This window comes from Ctenocephalides felis, unplaced genomic scaffold, assembly GCF_003426905.1.
Source record: "Ctenocephalides felis isolate EL2017-DRISC unplaced genomic scaffold, ASM342690v1 CF-g0.4_SCAFFOLD_02583, whole genome shotgun sequence".
Classification (NCBI taxonomy): domain Eukaryota; kingdom Metazoa; phylum Arthropoda; class Insecta; order Siphonaptera; family Pulicidae; genus Ctenocephalides; species Ctenocephalides felis.
This window is the reverse complement of record NW_020538737.1, coordinates 404-25,425: the sequence shown is the minus strand read 5'-3', so window position 1 is coordinate 25,425 and position 25,022 is coordinate 404. Positions and strand designations below refer to the sequence as shown.

General features: G+C 28.8%; 2 protein-coding genes across 2 annotated transcripts; both read right to left on the bottom strand.

Annotated features, from left to right (window-relative positions):
- Nucleotides 1-2,832: 2,832 nt before the first annotated feature.
- On the bottom strand, nt 2,833-3,888 carry LOC113381098. The gene has a single exon (XM_026620080.1). The coding sequence runs from the start codon at nt 3,886-3,888 to the stop codon at nt 2,833-2,835; it is 1,056 nt and encodes a 351-aa protein (XP_026475865.1).
- Nucleotides 3,889-8,930: 5,042 nt separating this feature from the next.
- Nucleotides 8,931-10,046, bottom strand: LOC113381097 (zinc finger protein 525-like). The gene is made up of 2 exons (XM_026620079.1): nt 9,573-10,046; nt 8,931-9,431 (listed from the first exon to the last, which is right to left on the bottom strand). The coding sequence occupies exons 1-2, from the start codon at nt 10,044-10,046 to the stop codon at nt 8,931-8,933; spliced, it is 975 nt and encodes a 324-aa protein (XP_026475864.1).
- Nucleotides 10,047-25,022: the final 14,976 nt, after the last annotated feature.

The following is a 25,022-nucleotide window of genomic DNA, read 5'->3' as shown; positions in this document are numbered from 1 at the left end:
ACAAATACAACAGGGTTCACGCCAGTTGATCCAATGACCAAAAACACAAATCTTTGCAACCTTTTGGAAAATAAATATATATCAGCAAAAAAACAAAATTTCGCTATTATCACATGATTTAAAATGTGAAATAAATGCAAGCAAAAATATTGTCCCAAAATCTAAAATACAGAATAAAGGGGTTCACAAAATGTTGATTCAAGGACGGCAAAACAGAATTCTAGAAAAAGCTGTTTAACATATTCTTGATAATATTATTTGCAATCATATAGTAGAATAAAAAAAAAACAATAATTTAGCTATTTATTATGTACGTTTCGTTATTATGTGTGTCATCATTCAGCAGGTTCTAACAAATATTTTGCAAAGTTTAAAAACAAACAAGAAGATTTATCAAATAAAAATATCACTGCATATCTAACTAGTAAATAAACACAATACACATTTTTTTTAAAAATATTGTTTAAAAAAAACTTATTTTCTAGTTTCTAAATTCATTTCGCAGAATGTGTGTCCCTAGCCTTAGAATAGTGGTAGGGAGAGAGCGCGCATACTTTTTTGAACAAAGACAACAAACAATCGCAATGTGAAGACATTGCAGAATATTTGAAACGAAATCGCAATTGCAAAATTAACTATATATACGTATATATATATATATATATATATATATATATATATATATGCAAAATTCATTTCTACGATGAGCACATTATTTTAAAAAAATAGAGTACTCTACTAACGAATTAACTGGGACTCACTTGCCAGAACAATAGATATAATTTTATAACAAGGAAGAAGAAGAATAATTCTACTAGACATTATTGCGAGAAGAAAGGAAAACTGTATCGGATTCATATTAATAATGAAATGTTTAATTTTACTTTTTTGATTCTATATCTTTGCCTTGTAGATATTGTTGTGCCAATTTGCAGAATATGATGAATTCACAATAAATAAAAGACTTACACATTACATAGAATATATTTATGAACAATCAGACGGAATTTACAATAAAATGCAAGTGTTTTCTATAATGGTAGAATTGAGACTGCCCGTGAACTGTCCCTTGCTCCTCTGTGGCGGAAACAGTGTTGCCAAAGGGGTACCACAGTGTTACCAATCCTTTAGTGTTACCACATGTTGTTCTATAATAAGGGTTGAATCCGAGAGATGGCGTAACACCTCCCCCCTTGATAAGATTTTAGTTCGTATAACATTTTAATAAATTTAATGAAGACTCAATCACAAAAATTTCAAAAATTGGAATTTTTTTAGATACATAAAAGATATAAAATCTTGAAAATTCAAAGAACTAACAAAAATAAACACAATTAATTTAACATAAGTCAAATACAGAAATAATCATTAATCTTAAATCTAATGTTATTTAAACAAATATTAGAATTACATATATAGAAAAACATAAACACAGAACATTGCGAACTAAAATCTAAATTAGACATTTGAATATTAATACAGTTGAAATAGATTTCATAGAGTAATTAGAAATTTATAGTGAGTAATTAGAAAATTAATTCGTGAATATTTATTTATTATATATCATGATAGAATTTTGAATCAAAGAAACTAGATTAGTGATATAAAAATCAATTCAAAAATGAAATATTCGAAGCTAAAGTTTTCATTACAGAATAGTAGTCGATAAATGAGTCTAAATATGAAAAATTCTTTCAAAACATTGAAATTAATTGAGGTTTAAATCATTAAAATTTTTGAACTCAGTGAATATAGGATCATCGATATGAGGAATTTTCTTCGAAGAACACTCGAGACTAAATGAGGAGCATAGGATATGATTTGATATAGAATAGTCTTAAATAGAGTTTAAATGGTATAAAAATACAATATATTTTTTATTTAAATTGATATTAAAGTAAAAATTTGATCAAAGATATATCTAGTACAATTAGAAAATTGAGTTTTTCATCGTGTACTAACATCGATAACAAGTATTAAAAATTTGTAACATAATTAATCGATAGATTTCAAAAATTGAAGAAATTGTTATAAATATTAGATAGAATAAAATAATAATTTATCTTTGAATATCGAATGTAGAATCGAATTTGGAATAATTACATATTGATTGTATCGAGGAGTCGAGAAATGGAAAATTGTCTGGAGGACGAAGATTACTAGAAATTTTTAAATAATTAATTGATCTCAAAGAGGATTGATTAGGATTTGGTAGAGTTTGATTAAGACATATTAAATTTGATTTAGGACTTAGTAAATTTTCATAAAGATATGGTTGATTTTGATGAGGATGTGGTTGATTTTGATGAGGATTTAGCAAATCTTGATGAGGATTTAGTAAATCTTGATGAGGATTTGGTAGATTTTGATGAGAATTTAGTAAATTTTCATGAAGATTTGGTTGATTTTGATGAGGGTGTGGTTGATTTTGATAAGGATTTAGCAAATCTTGATGAGGATTTGGTAGATTTTGATGAGGATTTAGTAAATTTTGATGGGGATTTGGTAAATTTTGATGAAGATTTAGTAAATTTTGATAAAGATTTGGTAAATTTTGATAAAGATTTGGTAAATTTTGATAAAGATTTGGTAAATTTTGATTTGGAACGTGGTTAAAATTTTGATTAGAATTAGATTTAGTAGAATTTGTTAAAATTGGTTTAAGTCTTGAATATTTTGAAAATTGGGAACTGGTATTTATTATTAATTCAGAGTTTAGAACATTGATAAAGCAATCTTGAGAACGTAAGAAATCTAGTCCCAGAATACCATCAGAAACAATGGGTATATCATCACTAATAACATTGAATAAATGCTCTTTAACAGCATCATTTAGTAAAATGAAATTTTAGCAACACCGAGAGTTCTAAAACTATGTCCGGTAATGCCAGAAACTTTTATAATATTGTCTGAATTAGTTATAATATTAAGAGAGTCCTTTAAAGCTGATAGTTTTACTAGGCTAACGTCTGCGCCTGTATCAATCATTAAATTTAATTTTTCTGAAGTTGAATGCGGAGATTCAAAAGATTTAAAGATAGACATACTGCTAGAAGAAATTAAAGAAACTTGTGCCTTTTTTAATTCGGCGACCGTTGAGATATTAGAATTTGAACGTGAAGGTTTTGAATAATTAGAATCTGGAACATTAGAAGTTTGAGAAAAATTTGGATTTGAAGATTTTATATTAGAATTAGAACGAATTTGTTCTTTAAACATTCTCTTTTTGCATTCTTTGATATTATGCCCGATATTTTTACAATAATTGCAAGAAATAGTAATTGAATTCGAAGATTCTTGAAAATTGGAATAAAATGGAATAGAAGATTCGTGACAAGAAGACAAACGCTCTTCTTCAATGGCCGCACTAATGGCCTTCTCTAAACTTTGTAAATTTTTTGATTTTATTAAAATACGAAGATCTGGATGCAAACCTTCTTGAAATATATTCAGAGCTTGGTACCTTAACAATTCAGAAATATAGGGATCTTTTTCAGGATTTCGACTTTGGCGAGTTGTTGCCTCTATTAATTGTTCCAAAATATTAGATAATCTTTCGGAATAATCTAAAACTTTTTCGCGAGAACTTTGTCGACATTGGTTAAATTCAACCTGAAGCGAAGATACGGACCTATGATCTACAAATAATTCTTCTAAAGTTTGTTTAAGCTGTTTAAAATTTTCGATACTTCTGTATCGGACAGATTGAGCTGCTTTACCTTCTAATTTGACGTTGAAAATATATTTAAATAATGAGGAATGCTGAGAAGTTTCAATGGCGTCAAATGCATACTGGCAAATACGAAGAAAATCATTTAAATTGGAATTACTAGAACCATCAAATGATTTGATAATGTCTCTAGCTTCTTTCAAAGTTAATTCAGCCATTTTGTTTTGTTTATATAAACGAGTTTGAGAATAGGAAACAAAATTTGGCTTAGGTTGGAGTTTAAGTAAATGGAATGTGGAATGGAAATGTAATTTGATTTTGAAAAACTGAGTCCAATAAAATTAATGAATTATTATTACCTCTTAAAATATACTCCAAAAACTTGACAAAAATTGACTCATTTGATCTGCTCACTACTTGCTGCCGTGGTAGATGAAACCTTTATCAAATCTTTCGGATATGACAACAGTAGATTGTTGTAATCTAGATTATAATAAAACGATTAGTAAATTTTGTAAAACGTAGCAAATTATAAAAATAGATAAAATTATATGAAAATAGAAGAGATAAATAAAATTAGAATAAATTTTGAAAAGATATAGATAAATAAACTTTGAATAAAATTTCTGAAACTCACTTACATAAATAATTAAATAATTATCACATAGAACACAGTAAAACTTAGAAGGTAAAATATAGCAAATATAGTCAAGATAGTAAATTTAGTAAACTTGGTAAATAAGATATAATAATGATTTTAAATTTAGTAAAACTTAGTAGATAATGTATAGCAAAATAGTAAATTTATTAAAACATAGCATAAAATTAGTAAATAAATTTTATCTTAATCACATAGATAAAAATGAAATTTTGAGATTGAGTCAAAAACTAAATTTAGTAAAAATATTGATACAATTTGCCTGAGTTGTTCTACTTATATTCCTGAATTTCATAATGGCGTCTTTCGGCGTCACTTCCAGATAGCATCCTTTAGCATAAAACGCTGTAATGGCGAATTCCTCATGCGTCATGTGTACCTGGCATCGCTAAGAACTTTGGGTAGAGCTGCGCGTCCTTGTTTCCAGTTTTGGGGTCCGTTCACAGATAAGATTCTTGCGGATTTTTACCAGTGTCTTTATTTCGAATTATCACTTCTTTGGCCAATTTTTTGAATATTTTAGTTCGAATTTCACCGACTGCCACCATTTATGTTGTGCCAATTTGCAGAATATGATGAATTCACAATAAATAAAAGACTTACACATTACATAGAATATATTTATGAACAATCAGACGGAATTTACAATAAAATGCAAGTGTTTTCTATAATGGTAGAATTGAGACTGCCCGTGAACTGTCCCTTGCTCCTCTGTGGCGGGAACAGTGTTGCCAAAGGGGTACCACAGTGTTACCAATCCTTTAGTGTTACCACATGTTGTTCTATAATAAGGGTTGAATCCGAGAGATGGCGTAACAATATATAGGGTTCGATAGATAGTAGAGTCCTTTCTCTCCCACATTACATTGTCAGATTTTTTTCGACGATGGCTAGACGGATCTCTTTCTCTATCATACCTTGTCAGTTAGAGGGAGAGTTGAGGGAAATATTATATCATGAAAATAGTTGACAAACTATTATTTATAGAGCGATAGCACCACTAAACTACATATATTTATGAAGCACCTCTATTATCAGAAATTTAAAATTAATCCTTTCCACTCGCGAATTTCTGAAAAAGTCAGTTTGAACAAACACACCCACTATTCAGTTCGTGATATTTTGAAATAACCCTTCAAAATCTGAAGTAACTAGTGGTGTATGGCATCGTGTCTTAAGGCATATTGCTGGAACTTCCCTTACCGTACTGAAATATTCGAGGAATTTTAAACGTTTTCAAATGTATTATTACAAATTTTGTAACTTTCATTATTTTTCCTATCTTGTTATATCTGAGTGAATAAATCAAATGTAAATCATACGAGTAAATCAATTTATCTCCAGAACATTAACAATCGTCATTTCATTTAGAATTCAATTTCAAAAAAAAAAATAGTTGCCCAAATAGTTACACAAAATTAAAAAAGTGCTCCGTATAGTAACAATCTAAACGCATTTGCAAATAATTCAGTGCAACATTGTCACTTATGCTGTGCTTAGCTTGGCGGCATTTTCACATTTTTCAATAGTTTTCACAAAATTGGAAAAGTGCTTCGATACATAAACAGTCTAAACGCACTTGGATGAACATTTATACCAGAGTGGCGCTTAGATGGTGCTTAGCCTGGGTATTTTTTTAAATTTGTAATCCAAAATTACAAAAATATTTTCTGGAAAATAAAAAAAGATTTAATAATTTTTTATCCTCATAAGCAATTGTTTTGTCAATCCAAGCAGAAAGTTTTTTATATCATTCAAATCGGACGTTCCGTTCTCTTAAAAACTGAGTTACGTTTTTGGCACTTATTGCCTTTTTGCCTTTTCAAAATTTTACTTGTATTAACAATATGAAGAACGGATCAAATTTTCATAAAGGCAGATCTAGCGGTTTAGGAGACATAGTGAAAAAAGTGAAAAAATGCCATCTGGCGATCAAAAATGATTATTAGACATATGCACATCAAATTACCAGATATTTTATAGTGATTTTAACAGTAAGTATAAATTTTGTTTAAATTCCTCTCGGTTCCGTACCAATGTTTATGCGTTAGACGGCGACGCGGCGCTTACGCGCTTCGATATTTCGACTCTATGCAGTTAAAGCAGTACGATTGCTTTTAAAAAATGTTCTGAACTTCCATAATATTTCAAAATAAATTTTTCTTAAAAAAAATATTTTTTTTTTCAAATTAAATTTTAGTCGAAAATTTAATTAATTTTAAATTAATTAAATAATTAATAGTTTCTCAAAAATCTAATTTTTCAGAGTAATTTTTTTTCAAAAATGTTAATCATTTAAAAAAAAAATTTTTGGTACGGAAAGTTTCAGCAATTAATGCACGATACCATACACCACTAGTTTTATTATAATTTCATCCCACCAGCTCACTCTCTATTTCTCCGACAAGACCACTCGACCGTGAGCCCCATCATCCCCAAAAAGCACCCGAAGCACCCCAATAGCCCATTAAATGAACCACAGTGGATCATTCACATATTATATGTAGGGAAAAACAGGTTAAATATCACACAATATAATAATAACTTATTACTAGGTGTAAGTGGCATGTACATTTGTTGTAACTTTAAAATTATTTGATTAATATACATGATGTGTTCGAAAAATACTCCGACCGGTTGACGTGTTCGATTTTCAAGAACGTGTAATAAATCCACGTCGAATACTTTTAACCACTCATAAATTAATTAATTTATCATGAATTAAGTCGATTATTTACACAAATCGGGAAGTTCATGTAACTTGCCTCAAGGCAAAATACCAATACCAACTAGTTCATTTTTATAATTAAACCACTTGTCACAGGCCTCTAATATTCTACTATACACACACACATACTTTTTCTAAATTTGGTCTCAAACGATTCAGAATGACCTAAAAAGCGTCAAATCACAAGAGGAGAAATGCAGATTTCTAGCAAAAACATAAAGTTCTCAATCAGTTGAAAAAATCAAGTAAGGAAAAAATCCTATAACTAAGATATGATTTTATATTACTATTGTTTCTATTTTACCCCATTTTCACCTATTTTAGAGCGATCCACTTCGCAAAATCCCTCTCCGACTGTCTACGCGCAGTCTCGACGTCTGATGGAATTCTCTTCGTCACAAAAACTGATTTGAATTCATTATTCATCCCTTTTGTTTGAAAAAAAAAGAATAATTAATAATATAGAATTTAATGATACATATAAGGGTCAATTCTGCAATAACATAGCGTTGGTATGGTAATGCTATGCTATTCTTTTATCTTGGTAGTAAAAAAGTAACAAAATCTATCTATTTGCTGTACGATCAGGCGTATTTTACATATAAACAAAGCAAAGAAGAATGTTATGATAACTGCGCATTTGTGATACACAGTTTATATGTAAAATACGCCTGATGGTACAGCAATTAATTGAGTTTTCATAGTTTTTACTACCAAGAAAGAAGGATTAGATAGTGTTGCCATAACAACCGTAGAATTAGCATCATAGAGGAAAAAATAAAACAAAAAAAAGTGCAAAAAATGAGTTGTAGAATATGTCATTTAAGTAAAATAAATACATGTAACAATTTTGAATAATGTTTATTAGTAATATGGTAACACTCGTCGTGATGCACACATTTATTAGTGTCAATCATTATATACATTTATATAATGATAAATTATAAATTATATATTTATAATAGCATTAAAAATATGTATAATATTTAAAAGCAATAATGTAGTTAAAGTCATACCTCAAATGTGACATGATCGGTGTGTCATTGTAATTAGCATTTAGGACTTGAACCTTTATTAGAGAAATGAAGTAATTGCTGATTAATAAATTCTATACATAGTGGATTATGTTAAATAATGCCTAAACAAATATTGTTTTCACAATTTCACTTATCATATAATAATTGTGTTTTACGAACTTCATGTAAATAAAATTAACATACATTCATTGATTGTTTTACTTTTTCGTTGGCGATACAGTCTTATTCTTTTAGCAGCTGTAATATCCGTCTTGCCTAAAAAATTCATTTCTAAAAATATATAGTAACCACGAATAATACAAATTACTTCAATAAACTTACGTTTCTTATACGGCACAGATTTTTCATTTGTTTAATTATTTTCAGTAAAATTATTTACTGAAGACGGTATAAATTATTCTACCGATCCACATATTTTTTAATCAAATCAAGATTTCTACTAGGACTTAACCTTAAAATCTAATTACGTATGTGGCGTACGCCCTCGCACGTGACACGACGACCAATCACAATCGACTCGTATAGAAATGATATCATCGAGAGCGAATGACGAATCATTGGCACTCGACTCGGCCGTAACGCTTTTCCGTTGCATTTGAACAGATTTACACCCTATTCGCGCCTAAAGGAGTTTTACGAATATTGAAGAACAAAAATAGTAAAGTTTTGAATAAAACAAAAATAAATAGGTTTTGTAGTATGTATTGATATTATTAAACAATTACATACAAGGCACTGGTTAGGAGTAACAAACAGAGTAAACAAAGTGCAATTAATATGCTGTATCAATATAAGTTGAGTGATTGATGAGGATTATAAGGCCGGACAGTTTCTAGGCTAATTTATCAGTTTTGTTGACTGTTTTTTTACAGTTTGCTCTATAGAATGTTTTCTTTCATGTTGCCTTAATGAATGTTTAGTTTTGAATGTCTTATTGCATGTCTCACATTCATAAGGGCGTTCTTCAGTATGCACTGATAAATGCTGTTTTAAACTACTTAACTGTGAAAATGTTTTATTGCATATATTACACTCATGACAGCGTTCTCCAGTATGTACTATTTCATGTTGAGTTAATGTTTGTTTTGTTTTGAATTTTTTATTGCAAATTTCACATTCATAAGGTCGTTCTTCACTATGCACTGATAAATGAGATATTAAATTACCTATCAGTGCAAATCTTTTATTGCATATTTTGCACTCATGAGGCTGTTCTCCAGTATGGATCATTTCATGTCGGATTAAGCTATTTTTTGCCGTGAATGTTTTATTGCATATTTCGCACACGTAAGGACATTCTCCAGTATGAATTGATAAATGCTGTCTTAAATAACTTATCTGTAAAAATGTTTTATTACATATTTTGCACTCATAAGAGCGTTCTGCAGAATGGACTGCTTTATGTTGTTTTAAAAATTTTTTCATTTTGAATGTTTTATTACATATTTCACACGTGTAAGGTCGTTCTTCAGTATGCACTGATAAATGCTGTCTTAAATTACTTGACTGTGAAAATCTTTTATTGCATATTTTGCACTCATAAGGGCGTTCCCCAGTGTGAATCATTTCATGTTTTTGTAAGCCTTGTTTTGATACAAATGTTTTACTGCATGATTCACATTTATATTTCAACTTACTAGTTGTCTTACGATTTCCTGAAACTTGTTCTGTTGATTTGTTCGTACTATCTACTATCATACTTGATTCACTGATCTCTTCTTTACATAGAGAAGAATTTTCATCTAATACAGTTTTGTTTGTACTAGTCACATCATCTTGGTCGTCAATCGTCTCTAGTTTGATTTCCTCGTCAATTGTAACCTCGGATTTAAGAAATTGCTGCAGACAGAAATCTGATGTATTTTCACAATCATCAAATTCCTGTTTCACTTGAGGATAATCATCGATCGGTTCGGTTTTAATTGTTTTGTTTGAATTTGTTTCTTCAGACATGTTTGAAGTTTGTAGGTTATAATAAACAAACTGGTGATGAGTTCTTATAATTTGAGAAGTCTAAAAGTACAATAATAAATATGTTTCGATATTTACTAATTTGTTTATAGTTTAATAGAATATAATGCTAACACTGACCTTTTTACTAAATTTATCTTCGAATTTAACTTTAATAATTCCATTAAACACTTTGACATTTCTCCTCCATTTTGTTTTATAAACAACAGATCAAGTTGAAGTTAAAAACAATTCAATTGCGATTTTTTCGGCGGCAAAATTTGAAATCCGAATTTAATATTAGTTTCAACAAAAGATATAAAATCTGAATATACAAAAGTTTTAGAGGGGAGGACAAATATATATATATATATATATATATATATATATATATTGAATGGTAGAGTCTTGGATTTGTGTATATTTTGTAGAGTTTCGAACAAGAATCCAAAAATAATACAAAATAAAAAACAAGAAAAGTTTTTAAAAAAAAAAAACAATTTCTTTATTTAATTATTTGTTTATTGTCGACGTTTCGGAACTAGGTACGTTCCATCTTCAGGACATCTGTCAAGAAACATGATCTTGATGAGATTTTTGCAAACAATATGTTTAGGAAAAGAAAATAGATTTTTCTTAAATAATGAATTAAATTGTAAAAAATATAATAATGTACAGAAATATGATAATATGTTCAAAATAAAAATGATAAAAATAAATGAGTGGATTATCAAAACAGGATATTAAACATAATAGAAAATTTTTTTGAAAGTTATGGAAATTTTTTAAGAAAAGGTTAATGACAAAGTTGAATTAATTACCTGTATGTTTGAATATTTGTTAGCACTTTTTCACTAAACAAGCTTTTTTAACAAAAATGATTTTGTGAGTTAATTTTCGCCGAATAATTAGATTTTGTAAATCAAAATTACTAAAAAACTTTGTCTTTTTTAAAATTATTATTTGAAAACACAAATAATATTGTTCTCTGGATGTTGTTCGATTGGTTTACGAAAATTAACTAAATGAAATTGGTGTGCCCTTTGTAACACGTGTAAACACTTGAACGAGAGATGTGAGATTGTATGTGTGTGTTTTTATATGTCAGGGTGTGAATACTTAAATTGTTGGTCTTAAAAGAAAGTCGATATTAATTGTTTGTCAAAAAGTGTAAAAAATTTTAATATGAATCATGTAATAGGTTGTGATCTGATCTAATGTTGACACTGTTAGAAACGTTTATGAGGATGAGACAACTCTCCGCGAATAACCTTCTAAAGATGCAACTTTCGTGATATAAAATCTTTGGAGTGAAATTAAATGAATGGGCGTTTTCTATAGAGTGTTGTACTAGGGTACTTTTGAAATTTTTTTGTTTATGGTGGACCACACTTAGTTCATGTTGTCTCATTCTCTTGTGTACATATTGGGAGGTTTGTCCAATATATTGAAAAGCACAGTCATTACAAGAAACAGAATATACTACATTAGTATTGAGATTGGATGGGGTGGGGGATTTAATGTTCGTAAAGAATTGGTTGAAGGAGTGTAAGGATGAGCCTGATACTAAAATGTTTTCTTCTAACAAAATTTTGGCAAAATAATAATATAAATCTTCAACGTATGGTATGCTGCAGTAAATAAGATTGGTGTTTTTGATGTTAGTACTGGTATTGGGAGAATTAATTTGTGTTTTTAAGAAAGTTCGTCTTTTTTGAATAACTGAATGAATGAGATTTTTTGGGTAACCATTTTCAATTAGAGTTATTTTTACTAGGGATAAATTTTGTGGATGGAAAGTTTGGTGAGACAACAAAATAGCATGGTCTGTAAGGGAAATAATAGTGTTTATCTTATAGTTTCTGGGACAGTATGAGGAATAGTGTAAGTATCTACCCGACCATGTCGTTTTTCTATACCAATTTGTTCGAATAAAGTTATTAGTGTTGTAAACGGATACATCCAAGAAATTCAACCTTTTTACATGTGTCCCACATGAATTAATCCTAAACTCAATCGATAAACGTTGGCACACAATTTGTAACTTTACTGACTTTCCGAAAACAGTCTTCACTCATATTATCAACACTATTTTAAATTACTCCTATTTCCATTGCCAAGACAACTTTTATTCTCAAATTAAAGGCGCAGCTATGGGATGTCCCTTATCTCCCGGAATCATTGACTTAGTTTTACAAACACTAGAAATTTCCGTTTTCTCAACTTTAAAATTTCAAATTAACTTTTATATTAGATATGTAGATGACACTTTTTTTATCATTAACAAAAATCATATAAACACAGTACTAGATCTCTTCAATAATTTTAACAATAATATAATTTTCACACATGAACTACAAAATAACAACAGACTTAATTTCTTGGATGTATCCGTTTACAACACTAATAACTTTATTCGAACAAATTGGTATAGAAAAACGACATGGTCGGGTAGATACTTACACTATTCCTCATACTGTCCCAGAAACTATAAGATAAACACTATTATTTCCCTTACAGACCATGCTATTTTGTTGTCTCACCAAACTTTCCATCCACAAAATTTATCCCTAGTAAAAATAACTCTAATTGAAAATGGTTACCCAAAAAATCTCATTCATTCAGTTATTCAAAAAAGACGAACTTTCTTAAAAACACAAATTAATTCTCCCAATACCAGTACTAACATCAAAAACACCAATCTTATTTACTGCAGCATACCATACGTTGAAGATTTATATTATTATTTTGCCAAAATTTTGTTAGAAGAAAACATTTTAGTATCAGGCTCATCCTTACACTCCTTCAACCAATTCTTTACGAACATTAAATCCCCCACCCCATCCAATCTCAATACTAATGTAGTATATTCTGTTTCTTGTAATGACTGTGCTTTTCAATATATTGGACAAACCTCCCAATATGTACACAAGAGAATGAGACAACATGAACTAAGTGTGGTCCACCATAAACAAAAAAATTTCAAAAGTACCCTAGTACAACACTCTATAGAAAACGCCCATTCATTTAATTTCACTCCAAAGATTTTATATCACGAAAGTTGCATCTTTAGAAGGTTATTCGCGGAGAGTTGTCTCATCCTCATAAACGTTTCTAACAGTGTCAACATTAGATCAGATCACAACCTATTACATGATTCATATTAAAATTTTTTACACTTTTTGACAAACAATTAATATCGACTTTCTTTTAAGACCAACAATTTAAGTATTCACACCCTGACATATAAAAACACACACATACAATCTCACATCTCTCGTTCAAGTGTTTACACGTGTTACAAAGGGCACACCAATTTCATTTAGTTAATTTTCGTAAACCAATCGAACAACATCCAGAGAACAATATTATTTGTGTTTTCAAATAATAATTTTAAAAAAGACAAAGTTTTTTAGTAATTTTGATTTACAAAATCTAATTATTCGGCGAAAATTAACTCACAAAATCATTTTTGTTAAAAAAGCTTGTTTAGTGAAAAAGTGCTAACAAATATTCAAACATACAGGTAATTAATTCAACTTTGTCATTAACCTTTTCTTAAAAAATTTCCATAACTTTCAAAAAAATTTTCTATTATGTTTAATATCCTGTTTTGATAATCCACTCATTTATTTTTATCATTTTTATTTTGAACATATTATCATATTTCTGTACATTATTATATTTTTTACAATTTAATTCATTATTTAAGAAAAATCTATTTTCTTTTCCTAAACATATTGTTTGCAAAAATCTCATCAAGATCATGTTTCTTGACAGATGTCCTGAAGATGGAACGTACCTAGTTCCGAAACGTCGACAATAAACAAATAATTAAATAAAGAAATTGTTTTTTTTTTAAAAACTTTTCTTGTTTTTTATTTTGTATTATTTTTGGATTCTTGTTCGAAACTCTACAAAATATACACAAATCCAAGACTCTACCATTCAATATATTCCAAGAACATTATGGAACGAAATTTCTTTCAAAACTTATCAAGAACTGTAGATTACAAACAAATATGTTTAATGAAAAAATATTCAAAACTTAACTCTAAATATGCTAATGTTATTAACAAAAAAATATTTCTAATTCGATGTAAAAATGAATGGATTATACCGAATTTTATTTCTAATATTATAAACAAACAATTCTTATACAACACTTTCAACATCTATAAAATTGAACGACAAATTAATTACCTGAAAATGTCTGTTTTGAATCTAGAAATAAAAAATACTTTTATCTACATAAATTACTTGAAATCACAACTGGATAACATAATCAATACACTTTCCAATACTTTGAACAAAGACCTCTTAAATCAATTTTTAGCTTTTGAAAACTATAAATTTAACAAACATTTTAATACTACTAAAGAAAAACATATTAAAAAAACTAAAACTTTAATTCAAAAAAGAGATGACAACTATCCCTTCAAAATCTCTAAATCTTGTACAGATAAGTGGTTAGTTAATAAAACTGATATTTACATTCCAGAAAATGTTAAATATATTCTAGCATTAGGTCCAAAATTTGCATACTCTCCTCAGAAATACAGTAAAACAGATTTCATAAAAATTCTAAGTAATATTGAATACAACATTAGAAACATTGAAACAAACAAACAGAATAACATTAGATCAAAACTATGTGACAGACTGGTAAAACATATAAAGAAAGTAAATAATAAATTTCAAAACTTTCATTTAAAGAAACTCCACAAAGACATTTTAGAAACTAAAGCTTTCATTAAATCTAATAATATTATAGTTTGCCCAGCCGATAAGGGTAATATCACAGTCATTCTTGACAAAGAATTTTACAACAATTCCGTCCTTAACCTACTTAAAGATGATACAACATATAATATTTTAACAGAAGATCCCACACAACGTTTTTCTAGAATAGCTTTTAAATTAATCAATGATCTGAAAAACAAAAAACTAATTTCTGAGAATTTTGCTTTTAACCTAAAAATACAACACCCTATCTCCCCTAAAATGTACTGTCTTCCAAAAATACACAAACCTGAATGCTCTTTCAGACCGATTGTCTCCTACATTGGCTCTCCTTTTTACAATATTTCGAAACTCATTTCTGATGTCCTAAAAAATGTTACAATCAATTCTCCCTATTATGTTAAGAATTCGTACCAATTTGTGAATTTAATTAATAACCGCAACATCCCTGAAAATCACTTATTTCTAAGCTTAGATGTGGTCAACCTTTTTACATGTGTCCCACATGAATTAATCCTAAACTCAATCGATAAACGTTGGCACACAATTTGTAACTTTACTGACTTTCCGAAAACAGTCTTCACTCATATTATCAACACTATTTTAAATTACTCCTATTTCCATTGCCAAGACAACTTTTATTCTCAAATTAAAGGCGCAGCTATGGGATGTCCCTTATCTCCCGGAATCATCGACTTAGTTTTACAAACACTAGAAATTTCCGTTTTCTCAACTTTAAAATTTCAAATTAACTTTTATATTAGATATGTAGATGACACTTTTTTTATCATTAACAAAAATCATATAAACACAGTACTAGATCTCTTCAATAATTTTAACAATAATATAATTTTCACACATGAACTACAAAATAACAACAGACTTAATTTCTTGGATGTATCCGTTTACAACACTAATAACTTTATTCGAACAAATTGGTATAGAAAAACGACATGGTCGGGTAGATACTTACACTATTCCTCATACTGTCCCAGAAACTATAAGATAAACACTATTATTTCCCTTACAGACCATGCTATTTTGTTGTCTCACCAAACTTTCCATCCACAAAATTTATCCCTAGTAAAAATAACTCTAATTGAAAATGGTTACCCAAAAAATCTCATTCATTCAGTTATTCAAAAAAGACGAACTTTCTTAAAAACACAAATTAATTCTCCCAATACCAGTACTAACATCAAAAACACCAATCTTATTTACTGCAGCATACCATACGTTGAAGATTTATATTATTATTTTGCCAAAATTTTGTTAGAAGAAAACATTTTAGTATCAGGCTCATCCTTACACTCCTTCAACCAATTCTTTACGAACATTAAATCCCCCACCCCATCCAATCTCAATACTAATGTAGTATATTCTGTTTCTTGTAATGACTGTGCTTTTCAATATATTGGACAAACCTCCCAATATGTACACAAGAGAATGAGACAACATGAACTAAGTGTGGTCCACCATAAACAAAAAAATTTCAAAAGTACCCTAGTACAACACTCTATAGAAAACGCCCATTCATTTAATTTCACTCCAAAGATTTTATATCACGAAAGTTGCATCTTTAGAAGGTTATTCGCGGAGAGTTGTCTCATCCTCATAAACGTTTCTAACAGTGTCAACATTAGATCAGATCACAACCTATTACATGATTCATATTTAAATTTTTTACACTTTTTGACAAACAATTAATATCGACTTCCTTTTAAGATCAACAATTTAAGTATTCACACCCTGACATATAAAAACACACACATACAATCTCACATCTCTCGTTCAAGTGTTTACACGTGTTACAAAGGGCACACCATTTCATTTAGTTAATTTTCGTAAACCAATCGAACAACATCCAGAGAACAATATTATTTGTGTTTTCAAATAATAATTTTAAAAAAGACAAAGTTTTTTAGTAATTTTGATTTACAAAATCTAATTATTCGGCGGAAAATTAACTCACAAAATCATTTTTGTTAAAAAAGCTTGTTTAGTGAAAAAGTGCTAACAAATATTCAAACATACAGGTAATTAATTCAACTTTGTCATTAACCTTTTCTTAAAAAATTTCCATAACTTTCAAAAAAATTTTCTATTATGTTTAATATCCTGTTTTGATAATCCACTCATTTATTTTTATCATTTTTATTTTGAACATATTATCATATTTCTGTACATTATTATATTTTTTACAATTTAATTCATTATTTAAGAAAAATCTATTTTCTTTTCCTAAACATATTGTTTGCAAAAATCTCATCAAGATCATGTTTCTTGACAGATGTCCTGAAGATGGAACGTACCTAGTTCCGAAACGTCGACAATAAACAAATAATTAAATAAAGAAATTGTTTTTTTTTAAAAACTTTTCTTGTTTTTTATTTTGTATTATTTTTGGATTCTTGTTCGAAACTCTACAAAATATACACAAATCCAAGACTCTACCATTCAATATATTCCAAGAACATTATGGAACGAAATTTCTTTCAAAACTTATCAAGAACTGTAGATTACAAACAAATATGTTTAATGAAAAAATATTCAAAACTTAACTCTAAATATGCTAATGTTATTAACAAAAAAATATTTCTAATTCGATGTAAAAATGAATGGATTATACCGAATTTTATTTCTAATATTATAAACAAACAATTCTTATACAACACTTTCAACATCTATAAAATTGAACGACAAATTAATTACCTGAAAATGTCTGTTTTGAATCTAGAAATAAAAAATACTTTTATCTACATAAATTACTTGAAATCACAACTGGATAACATAATCAATACACTTTCCAATACTTTGAACAAAGACCTCTTAAATCAATTTTTAGCTTTTGAAAACTATAAATTTAACAAACATTTTAATACTACTAAAGAAAAACATATTAAAAAAACTAAAACTTTAATTCAAAAAAGAGATGACAACTATCCCTTCAAAATCTCTAAATCTTGTACAGATAAGTGGTTAGTTAATAAAACTGATATTTACATTCCAGAAAATGTTAAATATATTCTAGCATTAGGTCCAAAATTTGCATACTCTCCTCAGAAATACAGTAAAACAGATTTCATAAAAATTCTAAGTAATATTGAATACAACATTAGAAACATTGAAACAAACAAACAGAATAACATTAGATCAAAACTATGTGACAGACTGGTAAAACATATAAAGAAAGTAAATAATAAATTTCAAAACTTTCATTTAAAGAAACTCCACAAAGACATTTTAGAAACTAAAGCTTTCATTAAATCTAATAATATTATAGTTTGCCCAGCCGATAAGGGTAATATCACAGTCATTCTTGACAAAGAATTTTACAACAATTCCGTCCTTAACCTACTTAAAGATGATACAACATATAATATTTTAACAGAAGATCCCACACAACGTTTTTCTAGAATAGCTTTTAAATTAATCAATGATCTGAAAAACAAAAAACTAATTTCTGAGAATTTTGCTTTTAACCTAAAAATACAACACCCTATCTCCCCTAAAATGTACTGTCTTCCAAAAATACACAAACCTGAATGCTCTTTCAGACCGATTGTCTCCTACATTGGCTCTCCTTTTTACAATATTTCGAAACTCATTTCTGATGTCCTAAAAAATGTTACAATCAATTCTCCCTATTATGTTAAGAATTCGTACCAATTTGTGAATTTAATTAATAACCGCAACATCCCTGAAAATCACTTATTTCTAAGCTTAGATGTGGTCAACCTTTTTACATGTGTCCCACATGAATTAATCCTAAACTCAATCGATAAACGTTGGCACACAATTTGTAACTTTACTGACTTTCCGAAAACAGTCTTCACTCATATTATCAACACTATTTTAAATTACTCCTATTTCCATTGCCAAGACAACTTTTATTCTCAAATTAAAGGCGCAGCTATGGGATGTCCCTTATCTCCCGGAATCATCGACTTAGTTTTACAAACACTAGAAATTTCCGTTTTCTCAACTTTAAAATTTCAAATTAACTTTTATATTAGATATGTAGATGACACTTTTTTTATCATTAACAAAAATCATATAAACACAGTACTAGATCTCTTCAATAATTTTAACAATAATATAATTTTCACACATGAACTACAAAATAACAACAGACTTAATTTCTTGGATGTATCCGTTTACAACACTAATAACTTTATTCGAACAAATTGGTATAGAAAAACGACATGGTCGGGTAGATACTTACACTATTCCTCATACTGTCCCAGAAACTATAAGATAAACACTATTATTTCCCTTACAGACCATGCTATTTTGTTGTCTCACCAAACTTTCCATCCACAAAATTTATCCCTAGTAAAAATAACTCTAATTGAAAATGGTTACCCAAAAAATCTCATTCATTCAGTTATTCAAAAAAGACGAACTTTCTTAAAAACACAAATTAATTCTCCCAATACCAGTACTAACATCAAAAACACCAATCTTATTTACTGCAGCATACCATACGTTGAAGATTTATATTATTATTTTGCCAAAATTTTGTTAGAAGAAAACATTTTAGTATCAGGCTCATCCTTACACTCCTTCAACCAATTCTTTACGAACATTAAATCCCCCACCCCATCCAATCTCAATACTAATGTAGTATATTCTGTTTCTTGTAATGACTGTGCTTTTCAATATATTGGACAAACCTCCCAATATGTACACAAGAGAATGAGACAACATGAACTAAGTGTGGTCCACCATAAACAAAAAAATTTCAAAAGTACCCTAGTACAACACTCTATAGAAAACGCCCATTCATTTAATTTCACTCCAAAGATTTTATATCACGAAAGTTGCATCTTTAGAAGGTTATTCGCGGAGAGTTGTCTCATCCTCATAAACGTTTCTAACAGTGTCAACATTAGATCAGATCACAACCTATTACATGATTCATATTTAAATTTTTTACACTTTTTGACAAACAATTAATATCGACTTCTTTTAAGATCAACAATTTAAGTATTCACACCCTGACATATAAAAACACACACATACAATCTCACATCTCTCGTTCAAGTGTTTACACGTGTTACAAAGGGCACACCAGTTTCATTTAGTTAATTTTCGTAAACCAATCGAACAACATCCAGAGAACAATATTATTTGTGTTTTCAAATAATAATTTTAAAAAAGACAAAGTTTTTTAGTAATTTTGATTTACAAAATCTAATTATTCGGCGGAAAATTAACTCACAAAATCATTTTTGTTAAAAAAGCTTGTTTAGTGAAAAAGTGCTAACAAATATTCAAACATACAGGTAATTAATTCAACTTTGTCATTAACCTTTTCTTAAAAATTTCCATAACTTTCAAAAAATTTTCTATTATGTTTAATATCCTGTTTTGATAATCCACTCATTTATTTTTATCATTTTTATTTTGAACATATTATCATATTTCTGTACATTATTATATTTTTTACAATTTAATTCATTATTTAAGAAAAATCTATTTTCTTTTCCTAAACATATTGTTTGCAAAAATCTCATCAAGATCATGTTTCTTGACAGATGTCCTGAAGATGGAACGTACCTAGTTCCGAAACGTCGACAATAAACAAATAATTAAATAAAGAAATTGTTTTTTTTTTTAAAAACTTTTCTTGTTTTTTATTTTGTATTATTTTTGGATTCTTGTTCGAAACTCTACAAAATATATATATATATATATATATATATATATTATATTTAAACATGACATCAATTCAAAAAATAATTTGGCATATATTCATCAAGACATAAAAGCTTTCAGTAATTCTGTTAAGAGAGAATTCTGTTAAAAGGAGCTACCAGATGATCCTAACATTTACCATCATAAACATGCTTTTAAATACATCAATCTTATAGAAAAAAATGACACATCACCAATTCTATTCCCTTAAATTTAAAAGGAACCCTCTAGTTCCTTAAATTATACAGTCTTCTCAAAATACATAAACCCAATTGCCCTTTCAGACCGATAGTTTCATGCATTAATTCGCCTCACTATAATTAATCTAAATTTTTTTTTAAATTTTAAACAATGTTACTATTAATTCACCCGGTAGTAGATTGTTTAAAAGATTTCAAGAATCGTTGTTATTATTGAAAGTAGATGGTTGCAAATTGTTGAATACTATTCACTACCTCTCGAAACATTTATTTCGGGAATAGATTTACTACTGAAGGCCTGATATTTCCAATTCAATAATAAACTAGTGTTGTGTGGCATCGTGCCTTAAGTCAAATTGCTAGTACTTCCCGTATTGTAATGAAATATTCGAGAACTTTTAAACGTTTTTAAATATATTATTACAAATAGTGTAACTTTCATTATTTTTGCTATCTTGTTATATCTTGAGCAAATCAAATGTAAATCATAAATCAATTTATCATCTCCAGAACATTAACAATCGTCATTTCATTTCGAATTCAATTTAAAAAAAAAAAATGTTTGCCCTAATTTACACAAAATTGAAAAAGTGCTCCTGCATAGTCACAGTCTAAACGCATTTGCAAATAATTCTGTGCGACATTTTCACTTATACTGTGCTCAGCTTGGCGGCATTTTCACATTTTTCAATAGTTTTCACAAAATTGGAAAAGTGCTCCAGTACATAGACAGTCTAAACGCACTCGGGTAAACATTTGTACCAGAGTGGCGCTCAGACTGTGCTTAGCCTGGGTGATTTTTTGAATTTTTAATCCAAAATTACAAAAATATTTTTGGAAAAAAAATTAGAAACAAATGTTTTTTTCCAAAATCAATTATTTTGTTAAGACAAGCAGAAAGTTTTTTGAATCATTCAAATCGGACGCTTAGTTCTCACAAAAACTGCCATTTTTTTAACATTTAGCTCCGTATCTTCGAAATGGCTGAGCCTGCCTCTGCCAAAAACTAATAAACACTTCTCCCAATCATTACTAATTGAATGTTTTTTAGATCATTCAAATCGGATGCTCCGTTCTCTCAAAAAACTCGATTTCTATTTTCTGCACTCTTTTTCTCCGTAACTGCTGGACCTGCCTTCGCCAAAAACTAATCAGCACGTCTCCTTATCAATACGAATCGAATGTTTTTTGAATTATTCAAATTGCTTCATCCGTGTTCCCGAAATCGTCGACGAAAATTTTATCTGCACACACATACATACACGCACGCACACACACATACATCCATTTTTTTCTAAGGTATGCCAAGCTCAGAAGGTTTGAAACGTAAAGATATAAAAATTTTCATTTTCGATTTTTTTTTGCGATTACTACGGGAAGTTAATATAATACACTGATGATGAGACAAACATAGTCTCGAAACGTTTGTAAAATTAATACTATTTAATATATTAGAGCAAAAAAGAGTGATTAAAAAACTCTTTTTAATTTTTAAAAATTCTTAATCATTGCGTTTGGAACGGTTTGCAAATAAATTGAATAATTTTATAAAAAAATTTAATTTATTGTTGAAAATAATTTCGAAAATTTGAATTTTTTCTTTTAAATTACAAAATTTCGAAATTTTCTGTAAAGACTTTTTGCACACCGTCTACTCAAGCAAAATGTTTTGCGAATTAATTTAATCGGATGATCCGTTCTCTCAAAACTGATAACCGTTTTTACACCCTTTGCGCTCCATGCTCCATACCCCCGAAACGGCAAAATTGCCTTTTGCAAAAACGCATCGCGATCAAGTACAAACCAAATGATTTTTCATTCATAGTTTGATATACGTATATTTTTTTAAAAAAAAAGGAAAATATTATTAAAATCTCTATAAAATATCTGATAATACGATGTGCATATGTCTAATTATTTTTGACCGCCAATGCCATTTTTTATACTTTTTTTTTTATTGTAACTATATAACCGCTGGACCTGTCTTTTCAAAAACTTGGACAGTTCTCCTTTTCGTCAATACAAGTAAAATATTTTTTGAATTATTAAAATCGGACGCTCGGTTATATCAAAACCGAAATACCATTTTTAGCCCTTTTGCCCCGTATCTCCGAAACCGCTGGACCTGCCTTTGCCAAAAACTAATCCGCACATCTCCGTTGAAAGTTTTCTTCATTTGTTCAAAAATGACGGCATTTACATAGGATTTTGGATTAGATTTTGGATAGAAGCCGCGAATATAGGAATTGGGAATTTTTTTTGCCGCGAATAAAGAACTTCTACTTAACCAGCATCTGTACTATGTATTTATATTATTAAACAATTACATACAATACACTAATTATGAGTAACAAACAGAATAATATAATGCACAAATTAGAATTAATATCCTGTATTCATATAAGTTGTGTAATTATAAGGACTGTTTTTTTACAGTTTGTTTCCTAGTATGTCCTCTTTCATGTCGCATTAATATAGGTTTTGTTTTGAATGTTTTATTGCATGTCTTACATTCATAAGGTCGTTCTTCAGAATGCACTGATGAATGCTTTCTTAAATTAAATATCAGTGCAAATCTTTTATTGCATATTTTGCACTCATGAGGCCGTTCTCCAGTATGGATCATTTCATGTTGATTCAAGCCTTGTTTCATTCTGATGTTTTATTACATATTTCACATGCGTAAGGACGTTTTCCAGTATGGATTGATAAATGCCGTCTTAAATTACTTATCTGTGAAAATGTTTATAGCAAATTTTGCACTCATAAGAAAGTTCTATATTATGGATCTTTCATGTCGTTGTAAGCCTTGTTTTGATACAAATGTTTTACTGCATGATTCACATTTATATTTCAACTTACTAGTTGTCTTACGCTTTCCTTGAAACTTTTTCAAATGTTTTGTTTGTACTATTGACTATCGTACTTGATTCACTGATCTCGTCGTTACATACAGAAGAATTTTCATCTAAAACTGTTTTATTTATACTAGTCACATAATGTTGGTCATCAATCGTCTCTTGTTTTATTTCCTCGTCAATTGTAACCTCAGATTTTAGAAATTGCTGCAGACATATATCATCATCCATATACAAATCTGGTGTATTTTCATAATCATCAAATTCCTGTTTCACTTGAGGATAATCATCGATCGGTTCGGTTTTAATTGTTTTTGTTGAAATCTTTTCTTCAGACATGTTCGAAGTTTGTAGGTTATAATAAACAAACTGGTGATGAGTTCTTAAAAATTGAGAAGTCTAAGTGTATAATAATATATGTGTTTCGATATTTACTAATTTGTTTATTGTTTAATAGGATATAATGCAAACACTGACCTTTTTACTAAATTTATCTCTTCGAATTTAACTTTAATAATTCCATAAACCACTTTGACATTTTTCCTCCATTTTGTTTTCATGAACAAAGTGACCAGGTTGGACAACATTGAGCACATTTTAAATGCGAGTTTTTCGGCGGCAAAATTTTGAAATCCGAAATTATTATTAATTTTAACAGAAAATATAAAATCTCAGTATACAAAAGTTTTTGAGGAGGGGACAAATATATATATACATATATTATATATATATATATATATATATGTTAAAATTTTAATAATTTTGATGTAGAGATATGTGAGAATCAGTTTTCAGGGCAATACATCAATTAAAAACTTGTATAAACTTATAACATTCTTATTACGTTTCGGAAATTAAATTTATATTTTTTATTTTATATAAAATCTAGAATACTTGATAAATTATAATGAGCACTCTAACTGAACTATAGATACGGAGACTGCAATGCGATATCATTTGAAACAATTAACCTATTAATTACTCTGCAAATGAGTAAATAACAACTCTGTTTATTGCTTAATCTACTTATTCAATTTTTTCTTTGTTTGAAGTTACTTCGCCAAAAACTAATCAGCTCTTTTCCTATCAATAGGAATCTAATGTTTTTTGAACCATTCAAATCGGTTGATCCGTGCGCCCGAAAACGTGACTGGAAATTTCTATCCATACATACATACACACACACACTATCCATTTTTTTCTGAGGTATGCCAAAACGTTCAGAAACCTTCAAACGTCGAGAAATGTAAAAATTTTCAATTCCGATTTTCTCGGCCCATTACATAACTTACCCTACGGGAAGTTAAAAAATCCAACATGAAATACGAGTGTTTTATAATGAAAACGACAAGATAGTTTTTTTAGCTGTCTTGGCATGATTTGCTCAATAGAATAATCGCACATAAATAAGTAAAATGTTTCAAACCCAAATATTAATATTGCACATACGTTAAAAATAATTGAAATTTTGAAAATAT